The following is a 19,743-nucleotide window of genomic DNA, read 5'->3' on the forward strand; positions in this document are numbered from 1 at the left end:
CTGCTGTTCGTCGTATGATACCGGTACTGTACTGTACCATATTAGCCGGTGAGAGGCGTGGCCCGGATAGTCCGGTAGTCTACGCGGGCAGACGTGCGAGAATTCCCGCGGCGGCAAAAGTATTATACTGTACTGTACAGTACTGTAACGTGCGCATGTCCTAAAGAGCTCTGCACAATAGGCGCTCGGGACGGGAGATGGAGATAGAATCTTGTGCTACTGAGGAAGTGTTCCCTAGATACCCTATCCCAGTGAGAGGAGAGAGAGACTGGTGGCGCAGCACTGTACTGTAACGTACCACTGGGATATATATACCCGGTTCCTGAAGAGTCCTTGCGAACAGTTGGGAGATTTTGTGGTACTATACAGCGTAGTACGAGCTGGGCCACAATTTCATCCGCGCAGTTCTTCTACGGTAGGTCCGGTGGTGAGTAAGCACAGTCATATATGGAGTACCGGTACAAGTACGAGCACTGTGGAACTTATACTTGGCCCGACGGCGTTCTTTGGTGAGAATTAGCCCGGACCGGATACTGATGGCATGATAATCCTGGTTGGTAGGATCTTGTACTGTATGATAGCATTGAGGGAGACGCAGATATGGGGGAGCACTACCGTAGGGCATGAACGGACGTATTTGAGTATGACACCATAGCAATCTTCAATAGACAAAGCGCTCCTCTGGACTACACCTCCATACCGTCATCACAGCTGAACGATCATTTCACCTCCCTCCATCAGATACGGACGAACGTCCAACCACAGAGAACGACAAAGAGTCAGAGTCGTGGGAAGAAAGGAAATGTAGAAGGACCACTAGACTACCGTACTCTTCCCGATAATTATCCTCTCATTCATGGTGGGTCCCAGGGCCCCTTTTTATATACAACTAATCCACAAAACATCCCAAGTATTCCATGATAATATTACTATACGAATAAGCAACACGACAAGATTACGAAAAAAACTCCATCACTTATGATACCGGTATCAACGAACCCCAAGCAAAACTGACCTAACCATTCGGAAATTGGCTTCGGAAATTGGCTCCGCGTTGACTTCCCCATACGAGTAGATATTCCAGAAACCGGTGCTCGCGGAAATCGCGATAAAAAAGTGTCCAAGACATAAATTACAAAAGCGCGACTACCGGTAGGGGTTTTTTTTTTTTCACGTGCTAGTATAACAAGGCATAGTATGATAATATTGCCAAGGCCATAGAGAAGAAAAAAGGCCCGTGGTGATTCCCGAGACCGGCATTCCAGTTTCAGATACTATAGCTCTCCGAATCCCGAACCTGAGACCGTGTCCGAAGTCTTGGTAAAGAGGGGGCATATACGGTATCACGCTCGAGTATTTTCTGCATGATACCCCGTGCCTCCTTCGGGACAGTATGTATCGTACCTAAAACCGCAGCAAGCGTTTCACGCCTTCATACCAAGTTACGGCATGATACTCGTGTTAAGCCGACCCCGCTTTTTTCTCTCTTTCCCTTTCCCAGAAAAACTTATCATCTCCTGCCACCGCAAGTCCTCCCTATCCATGATGTCATATGTTTTCCTGCTGTGAACCCTCCATATCTCGAGTATTTGGCCGTGATGCTGCTCTGCTGAGTGCTGTGGTTATGGCTTGGACTGTATCACACACAGCATCACCCCTTGACTCTGAAAATGCTATGCATATGATATTACATCGCTGATTCCAATAAGCCAGTGCAGGAGGGAAAACATCCACAATAACGCATAGTGGCAGAAAGCACTTGACAGGTGATCAGGGCGAGAGGAAGGGAGGAGGAGGGGGGGTGAGTGGGAGTGTCAGCAACGTCACAACCTATCACCCACCCACCTACAAACAGACAAACAAACAAAAAACAGAAGTACGTGAGCGAGTGACAAGAAAACGACAAAAACGCTCAATTGTAGTACAGTATGATACTACAATGCAAATCGACAGCTATCGTAAATCGCATGCCATGAAGACCAGAGAACTTAAGAGCAAAAGCTCGGAATCAGCGAAACTCCACCACTTTCAAGTTTTTCAACAATGCTTCCCCACCGACGCGCGCGAAAGATGCCGGACAGCCAACTAACTGAAGCCGCGGTTCCAGGAGCGGGGTGGAGGGGGACACTGTTTATGTCTGTTTGCCCAAAGACACACGGCAAGAACCCCAAATCTGGAATCGCAAAGGCTCGAGCTGGAACCATTTAAGTATCAGCCATATCGTAAACCAGAAGGCTGCTCTTCACCTACCGCGCACCCCATCACATATGATACTAGCAACACACCGCTTCACCAATCCTCACTCGAATACATGACAAGATCCTTACGGGTCGCGAGATTATCGCAGAAGGACAGCAAACAAACAGCCCCAAATGACAAATGTATAATCGCAAGTCGTAATACAGAATAGGACACATCTCGATGGAAAAGAGAGAAAAAAACAAGCCACCACCACCCCCCCCCCAAGTTCTGACAACTTGCAAAATGTGTACTAGGGTATGATATAAAGGTCAGTGACCAGACGGACATGGGTGAGAATGGCCGAAGACATATTTCTAGATTGCTGTGCTGCTGCACATATGTCTTCGGCCAATAGATAACCTCTTGTCCATCCCATCACTAACCTCCCCGTACCCATAGTACCCCACCCACTCCACACCGCCAGTGACGCCTGCTCTCCAAAGCCCAGAGCAGGTATGTAGGGTTAGTGCTTGAGGACTAGGGCACACACACAGCGAAGTAGCATAGTGTAGATAGAGAGGTCCGAACAATGGAGCAACCGCATCAAACCCACACATCAAGGTAGGTATGATATGTGATAGGTAGGTAGGTAGGTAGGTAAGGTTCGAATGCCATACTAGAATTCATTCAAACACGTCCACCACGAAACGTCCGTGCGGTCGACACGCTCAAAGGACTGTGGACGGGATACCGGTATTCCCGCTGAGTCCCGCGTCCGGGGAGTGTCTCCAGGAGCAAAACCGGGGTTTGTCGGTCGGCCATATAATTATCGGTAAAGGTCTCATCTCCCATTAATGTTTGCAAAAATCCCCTCAAATACCACAGTACCCTCAAATGCCACGGGAATATATTATGTAAGTTTTTTTAATTAATTTTTAAAATTTTAATGTAAAGAAAATTTTTATATTGTATATAATTCAGAGAACAAAAAATGTAAGTACAGAATTGAGAATTAAATTAGCAAGAAGAAATTTACTAGCCATGTGAGCGGCGACAAGTAACTGAATTGTGTCCAATTCCCCCACATGTTGAGCATTTTTGTCTAGGACGTACAGGCTTATCCGGTAAAATACCTAATTGATTGGCAATCAGTTGTCTTTGCTGAACTTCACCAACTCGAATGCGCTCTTTTCTGGGTCTTCCACGGGACTTCCGAGTAATAGGCGGCTCCACATGTGGAGCAATAGGAATGATTCCCACGTGGAGTACAGCTGGTATTCCATTTCCTTCATTATTGGTAATATCGACAGGAAGGAAGTTGTCCTCGTAAATCAATTTCCAGGTAGCGATGGAAAAGCTATTAGGAAGGTAGTTTTGGACAGGCTACCATGATGTCAGTGATAACAAGATAAAGTATGAAAGTGCAAGACAAACCTGGTCGATAGTCAAGATACAAGTTAAAGCATGTCCACACGGAATGCCATTCTCCTGATAGTTAGAACAAGAGCAAGTCTCATGGTCAAGGTCCACAAGTTTCACAGCTCCATTTGGCTGGATAACATGTCCATGACATTCATCTACCATCAGAGCAATATTTTGTCTTGCCCACACCCTGCTTTGACCTAACAGTTGAGTACAAAATTTAGTATACAATATGGTAGGACTAGTCGCAGTGGCCTCTCTATATCGTTCCAAGTGTTGGCCCATAAGCTTATACCAAATTGCATTTAGTAACTCTACAATAGATAGCTCACAATCAAGCTTCAGAGTACTGGTAACTAACTCAACAATATTGAAAGTATCGTGGCCATACCGCTTCCCCGAAAAGAAAGCCTTTACCCAAAGTGTTGGATCAGCATTGCGCAAGTACTGCTTAGCCGTCGGCTTGACTTCCTGGACCTTCACCATTGCTGCTTCAAATAATTCAATACTTGGTGCCCTTGCAACCGCCTAAAAGAGGTTGGATAAGTCTCTTCTATAGGCAGTTACAAGGTTCTCCTTGAGGTGCTGGCAGCAATAAGCTCGGATAATGGTAGCTGGCAGGTTCTCGGAGGCCCTCACCAAACCTTTATCATGGTCGCTCATGAGTGTCACTTCCTCACTACTCATTTCTGGAATTGCCTGTAGGAGATTTGACAGAAAATACTCCCAAGAGGAAGCATTCTCACTTTCCACAATCGACCAAGCAAGCAATAATGTCTTTCCATTTGCATCAACTGTTACAGCAACTAGGAGAGTTTGCACAAACTTCATTTTTAAGAAGGTTCCATCTACAGCAATAAAGCAACGGCACAAGCGAAAAGAGTTCTGAGACTGGGAAGGACATATAAAGATTCTCCAAAATCGATGAGTGGCGTCCTCTGATGATAGGCGGATATATGTATTTGGATTTGCTTGTAAGACAGAGTTAACATATTGAGAAAGCTGACGGAATCCCTCTCGTTGACCTTCGAGTGTATCATCTAGTAGATGACTCTTTAATCTAGATGCTACTTTGTATAACAAGATCTCTCCAAACTGAATACGCAAACATTCGATAATTTCCCTAGGCTTAGTGGCTTGTGTAACATTTATATATCTAGGTATATGGCATTGCAGCCAGGCTTGGGTACCAGATACACAAGTTCTTTTTTCACGATTGCCTGAAAGACATATATGCTCAGTCACTAGAACGCCAATTTTAACATCCTCTTGGTTTGTATAGTGTGCTCTCACTCACCACTGGCAGCCTTCAGTAGCACAAACATAGATAGCTCTTGTACTATCACGATTAAGAACTCTAAAGCTGAACTTTTCTTTAACTGACCAATCCTCAATGGTTTCTCATACTTTGGTAAAGTTGGGAAAATGTTGTCCCAGTGCCAGTGCACCAGGGAGTTGAGAGAGTGCAGACATAATAGATAAGACTCCAAGTCTCAGAAATGGAACTAAAGAAAGACCAGTCAACGAGAGTGGAGACCGAGAAGCCAGAGAGCCAGAAGCCAGAGAGCCAGAAGCTAGAGAGCAAGGAGCTAGAGAGCAAGGAGCCAGAGAGAGAGGAGTCGGAGCACGAGGAGTCGGAGAGCTAGGAGCTGGAGTACGAGGAGTCAAAGAGCTAGGAGCTGGAGCGTGAGGAGTCGGAGAGCTAGGAGCTGGAGTGCGAGGAGCTGGAGAGTGAAGAGCTGGAGAGCTAAGATATGCAGAGAGAATGAAGCAGAGAGCCAAAGGCTAGAAAGAGCGGAGAGTCCAAGGACAGGAAGAGCGAAAAACAAAATGCCTGAACAAGCCAGGAAAAGCCAAGAGAGACACAAAAAGAGGAAAGTCCACAGAGCAGATAGCCGAAGGAGATGTCCAGAGAGGGAAGCTCTGAGAGGGAATACCAAAGGCCGGAGACCAAAGACCAGAGAGAGAAAAGACTAGTGAGCGAGGAGAGCAGAGCAAAAACTCAAGGTAGGAGAGCCAGAGCCAGAAGGGAAGAGCTAGGAGCAGAGAGAGACGGGCAAAGAGAGGCGAGCAAAGAGAGGCTAGCGATGAGCGGAGAGTGAAGCCTGAAGAGGAACGGACAGAGTACAGGACAAAGACCAGGAAGAGCAAAGAGTCTCAGGAGAGGAAGAGGAAAGAGCAAAACGCCAGAACAACCAGAGAAGAGCTAAAGGAAAAGCGAAAAAAGCGAAGATCGTGGAGCTGAGAGCAGAGGAAGACCTCCAGAGAGGAAGTACTAGCGAGCAAATACTGGAGGTGAGAGAGTGAGGAGCAAAGAGGGAAGACTGGCGAACGAAGACTGGACAGCAAGAAGAGGAGAGCAAAGGAACGAGAGCGACAAGAGGAGACCCAAGAGCGCAGAGCAGAGGGTAGAGCACGGCACCCAAGACCAGGAAGATCATAGCACCCAAAGCCAGCAAAACTGAATACTAAAAGACCAGAAAAAGCCGAAAGCCAAGGGCGGAGCGAAGACTGAGCAGCAAAAAACCAGATGGATCAGAGAGAGAGATGCAGCAGTAGGAGCAAGAGTGGGGAATAAGGGCGGATGTAGATTGGCTGAAAAGATGAAGTAGCGGAAGGGGAGGAAGTTTGTAGGGAAAAACTAAGTTGAGTGGGAGAAAAAAAAAATGGTGAAGTAGAAAATATTTCTTCTCATATTCTTCCAATTCCCTATTACAACTGCCAAGACTATGTAAATAATTTATAACCAGAAACCTAATTTGTATTTTATTTACATAGTAGAACTTACATAATATATTCCTGTGGTATTTGAGGGTACCATGGCATTTGAGGGGATTTTTGCAAACATTAATGGGAGATGAGACCTTTACCGTATAATTATTGTCGTAGCCTCCCCACCAAACTTGACACGGGGAATTTGGAAGAAAAAAGGAAAGTTCCTATTATTATATGCTGGCCCTGGACTCATTCATTGTGATCACTCAGTCACTAACTAAAACATCTCCCCCCCCAGAGTGACGAACACGTTCACGGACCATCACTCGATATCAACCCTCTTTGATCAAACCTGGGAGACCGACAATGACAAGGATCCATCGCGGCAGCCTTCACAAGATTCACGTCACATACCAGTAGCACAAGAAAGCGCGAATACCCGGGTGGGTTTCCCCACTACCGTATTCATAGTCTCCACCAATCCAGGGTACCAAGGATCCTCACTCACCCGGCAGTCACATGCAAAGTATGCAAATACCTCAATTCTCAATTCACAAAACACTCCAATACAAAATACCGCGTACCGCGTGCTCGCACAAACAGGAGATCCACCGTAAGCCGGGCTTGGCAATATATTCCTTTCTTCCTCCTGCGATACCAAAACAACTCATCGAGAAACTTGATTAAAGCAATGCAAGAGACCTTAAAAAAAGGTACGATACCAAACGGTAATAGATACGGTTTATATGTATATAACTTAAGAGAACCAATGGGGAAGCATAGAGCAAGGAGAGAGAGAAAGAAAGCAAACACCGAAAAAGAGGAAAAAAAGGAAAGGGAACTAATGACATACAAGTAGCATAACAAAGCATGAATGCCTTTCGATTTTGTAATCTGAAAAAAATAAAAATAGAGACAGAGACAAAGACATGGGACAAAAAAGTAGCCAGCCGCTAGCCATCTATCCATCTGCCCTCATGGTAAAAAGAAAAACCAAACATTCCTCACCACTAACTTATCATTAAAGAAGCCAATACCCCACGCAATATGAAGGCAAAAGGTTATGATATACCAATGCGACTCCCCGAACACCTTCAGATATATTGAGAGTAAGGGGTTGGGTGCCTGGTCACAGTGTACATGACACTCATTATCGTCCGTAAGTTCTAGGATCTACCCAGATATTGCATATAGAATCATGACAGTGGGTTCTTTCCTTTCTTTCTTTCTTCCTCTATACTCGCTTTCTTTCCCTCTCTCTAACAAGCGCACCCACTCTGTTCGTTGTCGAGGTGGATGTTGATTGGGTCTTGGAAGTCTCCGGTAAAGTCGTCGGATTCTTCCTGTTGTAGGGCGTTTCGGGCAATTACTAGGTATTGCGAGTCAGAAAACCCCCAGGTGAAACTTTGGCTTTTAGGAGCTGTTACCTTCAAATGCTTGCTCAACATTTATAGCCTCCTTTGCAGAGGTCTCAAAGTAGGGGATACCTCCTTTGGATGTACAGAAAGCCATAGCCCGCCTTTGGGAAATCTACAGAGGGTTAGCCAAACTAGGTGTCGGAACAGGGCGAATAATAGACTGGATACGGGGAACAAACCATTCTCTTGCTCTCCTCTACATCAATCTTGTTTCCTAGAACAACCTATAATTGTACGTCAACATCCGGTGGCTGCCGAGCGCCAATGGTAAGGTAGGGGGGCGGGTGACTCACAAAAGGAAACGAATCTGGATCTCTGGGAGAAGCTTGTATCAAAAACTCGTCTCGCCAGGAGTCGAGAGTATCGAAGGATTTCGAGTTATTGACATCATAGACAAGAACGCAACAATCGGCACCACGGTAGAAAGCGACACCAAGAGATTGAAATCTTTCCTGGCCAGCGGTATCCCACAACTATTGCCACAAAAACATGGGTTAGCGCATGTCCCAAAATCAAGGCAATGGCCCTCGAGCGCTCAGTAATACGACTTCCATACCTGCATAGTCACAAGCCTATCGTCAACAAGCACTTCCTTTGTCAAGAAATCAGCGCCAATAGTTGCTTTGTAGCTCGCACTGAACTTCTTGTTTACCTATTCACCCGACTTGTGTCAGCATCACAACTCTTCTAGGAATTTAGATATTTAGATCCTCGTGATATGGACGACAAAGGGCGCATTGCGCATATGAGGGCGGGGGGCATTGTACATATTGGTTCATCAAAGACGTCTTTCCAACTCCACTATCACCAAGGATAATAACCTGAAAATTAGATTGTCAGTTACCGCAGGAGATAACTCATCCTAGAGAGTAGAATACCTTCAAAAGAATCTTCTTCTTTGTGGCCATGGTTAATTTCGGTGGTGGTTACGAAGCGAGTACAGGTAGCTGTCTAGTCTGGGGAGCGGATGACGTGACGTTTGACAGGCAGCTGTTCAAGCGGGATGAAGGTAAGCGACGTCGATAGAAGTAAACTGAGGCTCGACGATAGTAATCTCAACTGAATAGCGATGTCGATTAGTGGTTGCGGGTATGTAAGGTTCTTGGGGATGGATCGTCGAAGGCTGCGGAGGTTTGGGGGGTTGGGGTTGTCGCCACGAGAGCAGGTTCGGAAGAGAGAGGGCGCGAGGTACGAGCCGCATCGGGCTATAAGTTATGACTTTGGAATCAAATGACCACCAGTTATGGGTATGTAAGCGTCATCCACTAGACCTCCATAGTACCGGTATCCGCAACAGTCGATTCTTTTATTATAAACCCAAAGCCAGAGAAAGAATCATCCTGTGTAGGATTCATAGGAGACAGAGTTGTTGCCCAAAAGACATTTCGCGTTGTATTCCCAAGTGTGCAGAGTCCATTTTAAGAACCGCTGACGGGAGAAGTCAAGCAACGTGAACAACAAACTGCCCCCAACGCGTCCCCCAGTGATTCCGCATCACCAGAATAAGGATCGCCATCAACCGCCTCAAGCAAAATCCGCAAAGGGATATCCGCGACACTGTCGTTCACACTAGGTTCTAAGATAGAATACATCTCCATAAAACCATTTCAATAAAATATGGCCGCCGGGAACTCAATCTACGATATAAAGAAGGGATTTCTTTCATCCCAACTACGGATTCTGGGTGGCACCCTCAACCCGAAGGCAGGTTGGCAAGACAGGGTGCCAGAAGGAGAGCACGGAGACCTTTCTGAGGGGGTTTTGAATCAAGTTCTATACAAGCGTAGGTTGCCCTGCTTACCCCTGGAGTCCCCCCTGTCGCAGAATTCATGAGAATTTGAATACTGGCTAATGAGACCTTCAGTGAATGTCGTCGCTAAGAGGCATCAGAAACTTGTCTACAGTTCGCAGGCTTTGAGGCATGTTGCTGAACAGATCGATGATTTGTATCAGAAAAAAGACGACAATGTGGAGGGTATCACACAAGAAGACGATGTCCTAAGGCGGGGAGCGAATCTTAAAGATCCTCAGTAAGTTCCTTACCCCGTCCATAAAATCTATACTCATATAGTATCGCTAATCCACCCCACAGAAATATCGATCTTCTTCCAGAAAGCTACCCGGCAGAGGAAAAAGACAGTGAAGAGGATTTGGAAGAGTATGCATGCCAAAGCCCGGAATTCACATCAGAACGTAGCTAACCAAGACAAGATATCAAATCCTAAAGGCAAAGCTAGCCAATCACTCAGCTGCGCTTCAAGCCCAGCGTCAGAGGCATGCGTATTACTCTCAGCTAAAGTCCTTGATAGCTCCTTTTGCAGACCCCCAGCAGTCGGTGCAGCCAAATCTTGTTACCAAGGATGGTCCGTTAGCAACAGAGTTGGAGCGAACCCGACTTCTCGCTGCGAAGTTGGCATATCAGATCGAGAAGTCTAAATTTCCAGACACAGACCGAATGGATGAGGACGAAGATGATGAAATTGAGGAAAGTGTGGAGGATCAGTTAAGGAAGATACTTGAACAAGCAAACTAATTTGTCGGACATTCATCTTCATTAGCACCGCCAGCAACTCTGTCATCACTAATACCCGTTTTCGTTCTTAATTTATGTATCATTTTTCCTCTTCTGTCATAATCCGTACGTGTAAGGAGTTTAGGTTTTCTTTCCCGGTGGCGTCAAATATAACCATACGGTAATGGTAGATTCGTTTATTCACAATGGCCAGTTAAAGGGCCTAAGGGAGACTCATGTGCGCATACCACCACTATGATACATTACTCAAATTTTTTTGCCACCTCGGCACCAATAGCGCTCAGAGGTTGACACTTCTCAACGTGCGGGGAGTGGTACTGAAATAAGTAACTGCACAACTTTTAGACTCAGGCTTCGCTAACACGATGGGTACAACAGGTGTTGAGCAGCCTACTGGCCGAACCGGAAAGTGTGAATTGTCCCCAAACCCAGGTGGGCTCCCGATTACCACCAAAAGCCCGAATTTGTGCTCCGTTCTTGCTCTGCCCTCTCTAATTACCGCAGAATAAGCCTATAGGAGATTTCTCGGAGTTATTGTGGTTATGCTCGAGTACAGTACCTTCGAGTGGACAATGCTCGACTTGAGTGGGGCCGCGGTACCGGTAGTGCTCGGGGGCCCACACCTCCTGTTTTGTAAAGTATCGGCAAGTTCAGAAACTGCAGCACAAAAGATCTGCCGTTAAACCCATCGGAGATATTCCCAAAGCCAAGAGCCAACCAACCGCCCCGCCGAGAGCCAAACTAGTTACCGACATGTTACATCTATCGACCAGATCCCTCCGGCGATCCTCAAGAGCACAACTAGCCCTGACTTGACTTCAACTCGAGTACACAGGCTACGGTACTTCCCCGAGTAGGCAATACCCAACTTGACCAAACCATACAGTACTCGTACAGAAAACGTCCCCCCCACTCGAAGGAGCCCGTCTCAGGCCTGAAACTCTCATGAACGGATAAGGGAAAAATATTATCCAATTCGTGGATCAGAAAATCAGACACTCTTCTGTTTCAAATAGCTCATGATACCAATTCATCAAGAATATTTATGGTGCGTTGTTTCTCGGGTTTGGTTCGTTGTTAATCGAAGATGGGGAGATTTGGTTGCTGTCGTATTCTTAGACGTATCGTTTTTCATTTTTCTCATTTTTTCAAAACGGAACCTTCTTCTGCATGGGCCCGGTGATAAGCAGTGTTCGATCCAATGGTTTCTTATTCTCCCCGGCAATGCTGCGCTCCGGGGAAGGGGAGGGGAGGGTGTTCTCATGGTACTGCACGCCTATACCTGGGGAGCTAAGTTAGATACAGGTAGTGAAGATTATTGAGGAACCGTACCTGAATGCTCTGATGTTCGGTAGCTTTGGCTCTTTTAAAAAATGTGCGTTATGGCGCCGGTATTGTATGCAGTGTTTATTTTTTCTCTCGTTTGACAGTGTGCTTAGGATGTGCACAAAAGTCTACCGAACACATGCTCTATTACGGCTACAGGATTGACTGCGCGCTTGGCCGGGGGTTTTGTTATCCCATCATTTGAGTTTCCCACCAATCAAATATTGCTATACATCTTCCTGGAAGGCTTGAAGATGTCTTCTCAGATGATTATCCATCACCTCTAAGAGGAGACACAGGCGCTAAGGAAGAGGATAAAGGAAATTGAGAGTTATCTCCAAACCGCACACCGGCAGGGGGAGACTTCTTTCTTATGGCCAAGCACAAATTTTGCTGTATACAGACAGTATAACTACAGTCTCTGGAGGTGTCCCTGAACAAGCACCTTTGAAATAACTTTTAAGGCTTCTGCCCTCATGGGATAAGCTGCTTCATGTACTATGATATACGATAATATGTTTCTCCATATCTTCATATTGCAGCTGGCATTACTGCATCCCCCTATACCTCTGATATGTCATGTATTATATTTTATTCTGGAGCTCTACGGTGCCTCTGCGAGGCTTATCGTAACATTATGTCACTAATCCTCACCACGTCCTTCCTCCTCCTTGGCCCCACAGCTACCACAACGGGTTGACAGCCATGGACGGCTTCCCTTATCTTTTTGATATATTTCTCACCTCCACTCTAGGATGTTGTGTGGCTCGTTTCTATCCTGGCGCATCTGGCGAAAGCTTGGCAAGAGCCACAAGGCGTGCTATCCTCACCAGCGGCGCCTATGGGAACCCAGGGTCGACAGCTCAACAAACGCTCAATCGAACGAACTTTGACCAGGAAATTCTCTAGGGAAAAATCAGAATTAAAATTCATCTCATTCGTTGCTTGTTTGTTTTTTCTTCTCATCTCTCTCTCCTTTGACAGTAACCTCCATCTACAAGCCTCTACCAATCCAATAAGTTGATACGGGTACCTCCTCCTTCATCTTCTCCCTCGCTCCTCCGCCTCGGATTTTCGTCGGAGAAGGAGCATCTCGTTTGAAAGCGGGAACTACGGCACCGTGAATGTTGCCATCCAATTATCAAGATAGTAGCCACAGCAATAGCAATACTCCGCTCTTCTCGAATAGTGGTATCAGCATTACCGGGCGTCGCGATAGTGCCAGTTTGCCTTCCAATCATCTGCTCCAGCAACAGCAGCAACAGCATCAGTTACAACAGGCAGGCATGGTCAACATGTTCCCCACCGCTGGGCACCAAATGGACCTTAATCATCTCTGGCAGCAGGTTCAGGAGCTTAGCGCGATCCTGGCGCAGAACAGGGAGAGCACAGCTGGGTTAGTCAGAAGGGCTGATGAGATTCGAGTATGTTACATCTTAGCCTGGAATAAAGGGGGAGCGTGTGGAGATGCTCTCATTACTATCGGGGGGTATTTACTGATGATTGCCCTGATTTATAAGAGTCGAACAAACTCAGGGGAGGCACTACCGCATATACGAGAGTCCAACGGTGAAGCAAATGGTTCGTGGGTATGGGGGATTGTGGGGTGAGGTATTGTATGGTTGTGCTGAGCTGGTTACTTTTCGTATGTAGGCACCCACGATGTCGATTTTGAAGCAGAAAACCGTGCGCTGCGTCAGGAAAACCACAATCTCCAAACAGAAAACGAGGATCTTTCACTGCTGGTCCAGGACTATGAGGCGGTACTGGACAAGGTTTTAGAGGGTCTGAGAATCTACGCTGTGAGTCCAGCTCATCGCTATCTGCTGCTGCTCCTCGGGGGTGGAGCTATTCCATATCCCAGTGGTTGATTGTCGTTATAGCACGAGCACACTGTTTCCACAATCAATATCCATCAAACGTATACGAACCAGCTCGCAAGTGAACGACAAGCGAACGCGGTCCTACGTCAGAACGAGACCGAGAGCCAGGCGCGATTAACAAGGATCAGCAAGATGCTCAGGGAAGCATATGAGCAGGATACGGCTTTAGAGCCGGATATTCTTATTGAAGGATTAAAGGTCGAGAACGAGGCCTTGAGAGAGGCGCTTGGCCTACCTAAAGAGGAGGGGGAGGGGGAGATCAGCCCGGTGTGACCGCGTAACTTAACGCGTTCGCGAAGGATCGCAGCGGAGGCTAGGGACAAGTGAGCAGAGATAGAGAAGCGGAAATATAGATTTGTTGAGAACAAGGCAGGGTGGATGGCGAGGCTCACGCGTCCGTTTCTCTGACTGGATGGCCAGTAGACAATGGCCTCTTGCATATCTTTTCTTTTTCGGTGGAGCAACTGGGAACCGGAAATCAAGTCATGATAGAAAACAAAAAATATGGGGGGTGGGTGGGAAGGATCAATACCGTACGGTACTCGAGTAGGTTTTGCGAATTGGGGGAGACCACCGTAAAGTTAACGATAAACCTACTTTATAAACAAAACTAGCTACCGGCACGGTACTGTAATAAATAAGTTCATTCAAACTTACAGTATTATACCTTTTCCAGAGCGTGCAGTTGCAGACTTGCAATTACTAGCGCTGCATTCAGGCAGAAGGTAACATTGTGTCGAACTATCGGTACCGTACTACCTCCCATGTCCTCCCCAAAGGTTTGAAGCAAAACAAATAGAGTGTTTGAGACGTCGCGAGGTGGATAATTTGGAGAACCAAGCGAGGAAAAGAGGGGTGATATTGTATCGGTGTCACACAGTTCTGGTGTCCTGAGTCCATTCTGTCCCACGAGAGTAGAGCTATTTCGGGCAGTCAGCCCACCGACAGAGTGTTTAGCGAAGGGGGAACAAATTGATTCCCTCCCTTACTCTACGAGTACCCTGCGTCGTCCTGTCTCAACCTTGCCTATAACGAGAGATGTGGCGAAATACCGGTACCGGTATGTAAGCAGCAGGGCGACCAAGGATCGGCTCGAGTTCTCCACCTCCTGAAAAAGAGAGGACGCGCTCTTTAGAATTTCGACTCTTTCCTTTCCTTCTACTCGAGTACCGGCACGGTACCCCAAGTTTCCTTTTCCCATATTAGGGTCAAGTCCAGTTCAGGAAACGCCCTCATAGATCGACTAAATTGGGTTCCCTCAAGTTTCCCCAAAAGGTTCACAAGGAGTTTCAAGAGGCTGCTGGGGTTAGCGCGGAGGGTAAGCTCGAGGATAGGGTATTGCCTGATTTGGACAAAGGGGGGGGGAATGGGTTGATTCGACACGATGTTGCAGAAAATTGGCTCCCCTCTCCCCTCTCCCATTTCATTGCACTTGTATCATACTCGAGTGTGCTTTGCTCATGGTGGAAAAAAAAAACATAGGGGTAATTCTTTAACAAAGGTTTTCAATTTTCGGGGATTTCTGCAGCGTGTTTTCTGTTTACTTTACTTTCCCGGTGCCAGGTTCTGGTGTTTGTCGCATGGTACAGAGCTGGAGCAGCGTAAATTTTTTCTCTCTCGGTCTGTCGCACCGGTATTGTCATCTGTTGAAAGAAATGGAGACGAGAGTGAAAGAATTTTGTGAGAGGTGAGTGAGAGAGCGTGAGAGGAAGGGAATACCCAGCGATCTTGAATAACCAAGTTTCCTCGATCAAGGGATATGAGCAGCGTGTATTGGTTGCATTTCTGTGATGCGTGTACAGTACTGTACGAGTACAGGTATGTAGGTAACTAAATATGTCTATGTGTGTCTGTACTCGTAGATGCGTGAGGGGGGGTGGAGGGAAGTGAATATCCCAGAGTCAGGAATCTACGGTAGCCAATCATTGAATATCGACTGGAAATCTGTGCAAGAAGACATAACTCAATCATCCTCTTTACCCCCATACTGGTATTCGTACATTACATTTTTCTGCTTGAATGAGGAGAGGGAAGGAGGGAGAAGGTTGAGAAAATACTGATCAAGAGAGGAATCGCACAAAGCATCAGCCTCCCTTTCCTTCTTATTGGCTTCCTCCCTTATTGTTGGTTCTCGTCGCTCATGGTAGTGGCCCGTTGTCTAATCTGTAAGCAGCAAGTGCCGCCTGCTGTTGCTCTCTTTTTTTCCATTTGCTTTTTCCACTCCCTCTCACCTTCACTCCTTCTCCTTCTCCTTCTCCTCTTCCTTCTTCCTTTCCCTGTTCCTTTTGACTCTCTCCACAACTCCACACTCCCTTCCCTCTCCGTCTCCGCTCTCTTCCCCTCCTCTTCCCCCGCCATCACCACCCCTTCTACCTTCTTTCTTTCGCAGTAGTAACAGCAGCAGCAGTAGTAATTCTCTTTCCTCACCGCCCCCCGTCTGCATTCTACAACCCAAAGCAATTCTTTCTTCGCCTTGCTTGATCAACACTCTCATCCCCTATTTTACTACTACTCAGTCTGTCCTGCTGTCGGGGTGTTTGTCTTTCTCCCCTTTTTGTGCTGAGCACCTCTCGTACATCATCACTTTTGTACATCTCAAAAAAGTTCCATCCCCTACCGTCAAAAAGAGTCGGTCGTCGTCTGCTTACCTCCCGTCCTTATTCTGGCCCACATCGCCCACACGCATCCCTATTACAAGTTGGTGTCTTTAACTATTTTTCTCTTTTTCTTCCCATCTCCGGTCCCATCAGCCTCGTCCCCACAGGGACTTTAATCGGCTTACAAAAGGATTTGATTCTACAGCCGTCTGGTCTAACCCAACTGCGGAGCAATTTTCCCTCCTTCTCTTTCTTTCGACGACTACTCTAACTCTCCTTCTGTACTTAATCATCGGCACATTTTTCTGTCGAGCGCTTCTCTCATTTTTCATCCCATTCGGTATTCTGGGACTGTTAACTGAGACCTAACGACATATCGTCGGATCGTCTTCTTATTTTCTAATCTGCCATTTTTGACGAGTGGTTTTGCCGCCCTTACTATCCCTCATTAAGAGCTAGACATCATGAGTATGGACGCAGGCGGTCTTGCTCAAATTAATTACTTCCACCAACAGGGGAACCCGGCCTCCTTCGCCTCCAGAGGAAAGGGTTCGCACCTTAGGAATATTTCTGTGCCAGTTCCTTCCAACAACCTCTCTGCCCCGGCAGACAATCAGACCGTCACCACTCCTCGCACGGCAAGGTCTGCTTTGTTGGCTGGGCTTCGGACTGCGCCGAGGACTCCGAACCCAACCCCCGCTTCTGCTCCTCCAGCAGAGAGTGGTCTCGAATCCAGGTATAACCCGCCTGGATCGTCCGATTTCCCTCCGCAAAATGCCCGTTCTAGGCAGTCCCCTAACCGCTACCAAGGATATCAGAGTTCTCAGGGTACTCCCTACTCTGCGGCTTCCCAGCAGCTGCCTACCCCTCCGTCATCTTCCCCCGCACTCGGCTTGAATGGTGAAATGTTCGAGTTGTCTGACGAAACTGACAATGAGAGGTATCAACAATTGCTCGCGACCAATTTCATCCTTGCTCAGAAGCAGGCTGAGCTCCAGGCTCAGTTGGCTAACTCTGTCGCTGCCCATCAACTTCTTCAATTGCAGCAGCTTCAGCTCCAGTCTTCTGGATCTGGCAACTTTTCAACTCCCCCTATGAGCCCTGGAGGTATGGGCTCCTACATGCAGCAGTCCGCAAACGCTGCCAACATGAATGCAAATAGATACTACCCTATCTACAATGGCATTTATGGATACTACGCACAGCCTCAAGTTTCGGTGGACTACTTGCAGCAATTCCAGCAACAGCAGCAATCCCCTCCTGCTTCTGCTCAATCTGAGAATAGCGCACCTGTTTACCAGCCACCCCAGCAGCAGCAACAGCAACAGCAAACACAACTTCAGGAGAAGCAATCTCCCACTTTGAATGCTTCTACTGGACGTTCGGGTCGTTCTAGGTCACCACCAAAGCTCACACTTAATCAACCTAACTCGAGCGGTTTCAAGCGTGGCCATAGGAAGGCTAGCTCTTTGTCCACTTGTGTGAATGTGAGCAACTTGGATATCGCGGAACCTCCAAAGACCTCACTCCCTAAGATAATGCCCACCACACCGATGACGGCAACCTTTGCCCCAGGACATGCTAGTGGATCTCACCCTATTCGCCAACCTCGTGGTCCTCCAGCTATCGAAGAGTTGAAGGCTAAGCCAACAAACAAGGATGGAGGAAGCAAGAACTTTGCAACCAGACAACGCCGACGGGCCGTCTTCAAGTTGGTTACCGCAGGGATGGAGAGGAGGACCGCTAGATCTGCTTCTAGCTCTATCGGTGGCACTATGACACCTGTCTCGGAAAATGAATGTTCTGGGTTTGAGGATGTTGAGAGTGTGTCTTCATCTCTCTCCGGGCGTGCAAGTCGTACAAGCATTCGCGGAGGGGATTCTCCGCAAGACTACAGCGCGTCTAGTGTCAGTAGCGATGAGAGCGTTGGTACAAAACAGACTGAGAGTAAAGAATCTGGTGGATTGAAGGCTCCCAGATTAGTTTTCGGCTCTGCAACGAAGAGAAATAGTGCCCAGTTTTAAGCGCGTGATTTCTTGGTGTTAATGCATTTGTCTTTGGTCGTATCAGGCCGTTACTTTCACTGGTTATTTTGTTTCCCCCGTTGTCCTTTATTCCTTGATGTTACCCCTGTTTGTGCCTTTACTATTGGTGTTTGAAAACTCGTATGTTATGAATTAAGTGTTTGGGATGGACAGTGGGTAAAAAAAAAAATTTTTGGAAATGGGGGAACAATATCTTCGTTTCACTGCTTTTTCTCCTTTTAAACTCTTTTTTTCCTTTTAGTTTGGGGGAATGAAATCTGGGAAAGGGCGAGAAATACCAGGGACAAACGGAAATCCTCGAGGAATTTTTCAATACGGATGAGAAATATGATTGAGGTAGTTGGTTTTTTCTTTTTTTATCTTCCTTACTCGGTTACTTAACTTTGGTGATGACATGGGGTGTGTTGGGGAAGAGGATAATTGCAAGCAAATGGACACTTGGAATGGATTGGACGGAATGGGGAATTGGGAGAGATTATTTGTATTTTTTTTTTTTTAGTGAAATTCGGGATCGTGTTTTTTACATGACTTGTTAATTGAGGTTGTGGAGTCTTTTCTTCTGTTTCCTTTTCTTCAAATCCTTGTGGACGGGGGTGGATTGGATTGAATTGAACTGAATCGAACTGAATTGAAGAGCAGCAATGAGAGGGAATTGGAGAAATTGCAGATTGATTGATTCGTTTTTTTTTTTCCCTTTGGAATTCGAGATGGAGGGATAATGGGGGCAAATGCAAAAAGCAAAGAATGAGGTTCAGAAGGGAGGAACAAAAAAAAAAAGGTTTAATTCGATATTTGCTTCATTTTACACTGCGATTATTATTATTATTATATTACTAATACGGTGCTTGAGATGAGCATAAGGGACCCGAACTTTGGGCGCGCGCGCACGATTGGGAAACATTTTTCCTGAGTCGGACCAACAGACGGACCCGTTTGAAGATACGGTAGTTGCTTGTGTGTGTGTGGGACGCGGTATGCACACAGTTTTGCTTTTCATTCTTTAGATGATGTACTTGTATTTTCCATATCTCTCCCCTCTTTTCTTTTACTCTCTGTGTTCATTGCGTTTTCTGAAATCTGTTATCTCTATTCTCTATTCTTCCTTTTTTTCCAACCAATATAATACTTGTACTCTACCAAAACACACACACACCTCTCACTCACTCATCCATATCCCTATTGCTCCATGGATATCGTAGTCTACTCAAGCGTGTCCGTTCGTAGGGGGGGGGGAAACCCCGGGAGGCCATTTCTATCGTAACTGGTTTTAAGAGCACCCGGACCCCACACAAATAAATTAGGACCAACCCGCACACAACTTCCCGTATCGCAGCTATTCCCGTGGCACTCCGAGATACCCATGCCCGGGCCGGCGCGCTACCGAGCCGGCACGGGGAGGAAGAGAATGGTGCGGTACGATAGTCTACTATTATACCGGTACGATACAAGTACCATAGACGTTGCGACAGCGTTTATGATTCCTCCACCAGACCCTCTCTCTCTCTAAGGGTCAAGTTAAGAGTATTGAGCGATGGAAGAGGTGAGAAGCGCAGAGTGGAAAAAGACAGGAGAGGCGGAGAGGAATAATGGTGGAGTGCCGTGCAGATATTGGCAACCCCCCCC

At 46.7% G+C, this 19,743-nt stretch overlaps 4 protein-coding genes; 3 read left to right on the forward strand and 1 right to left on the reverse strand.

Moving 5' to 3' along the window:
- Positions 1-6,925: 6,925 nt before the first annotated feature.
- Positions 6,926-8,852, reverse strand: GSTUM_00005408001 (uncharacterized protein). XM_002837478.2 has 7 exons: positions 8,615-8,852; positions 8,504-8,557; positions 8,293-8,388; positions 8,030-8,209; positions 7,916-7,960; positions 7,746-7,848; positions 6,926-7,687 (listed from the first exon to the last, which is right to left on the reverse strand). The coding sequence occupies exons 1-7, from the start codon at positions 8,642-8,644 to the stop codon at positions 7,578-7,580; spliced, it is 618 nt and encodes a 205-aa protein (XP_002837524.1). The 5' UTR covers positions 8,645-8,852; the 3' UTR covers positions 6,926-7,577.
- Positions 8,853-9,353: 501 nt separating this feature from the next.
- On the forward strand, positions 9,354-10,452 carry GSTUM_00005409001 (uncharacterized protein; the record flags this gene model as incomplete). XM_002837479.2 has 4 exons in its annotated part: positions 9,354-9,519; positions 9,601-9,766; positions 9,829-9,894; positions 9,948-10,452. The coding sequence occupies 4 exons, from the start codon at positions 9,354-9,356 to the stop codon at positions 10,267-10,269; spliced, it is 720 nt and encodes a 239-aa protein (XP_002837525.1). The 3' UTR covers positions 10,270-10,452.
- Positions 10,453-12,453: 2,001 nt separating this feature from the next.
- On the forward strand, positions 12,454-14,134 carry GSTUM_00005410001 (uncharacterized protein). XM_002837480.2 has 4 exons: positions 12,454-13,019; positions 13,116-13,176; positions 13,249-13,397; positions 13,479-14,134. Exons 1-4 carry the CDS (start codon positions 12,891-12,893, stop codon positions 13,749-13,751), a joined length of 612 nt encoding a protein of 203 aa, XP_002837526.1. The 5' UTR covers positions 12,454-12,890; the 3' UTR covers positions 13,752-14,134.
- A 1,697-nt stretch (positions 14,135-15,831) lies between these two features.
- On the forward strand, positions 15,832-19,262 carry GSTUM_00005411001 (uncharacterized protein). XM_002837481.2 has 2 exons: positions 15,832-18,898; positions 18,982-19,262. Exon 1 carries the CDS (start codon positions 16,546-16,548, stop codon positions 18,097-18,099), a length of 1,554 nt encoding a protein of 517 aa, XP_002837527.1. The 5' UTR covers positions 15,832-16,545; the 3' UTR covers positions 18,100-18,898; positions 18,982-19,262.
- The last annotated feature ends 481 nt before the right edge of the window (positions 19,263-19,743 follow it).

Source organism: Tuber melanosporum, assembly GCF_000151645.1.
Source record: "Tuber melanosporum whole genome shotgun sequence assembly, scaffold_19, strain Mel28".
In the NCBI taxonomy this organism is placed as follows: Eukaryota; Fungi; Ascomycota; class Pezizomycetes; order Pezizales; family Tuberaceae; genus Tuber; species Tuber melanosporum.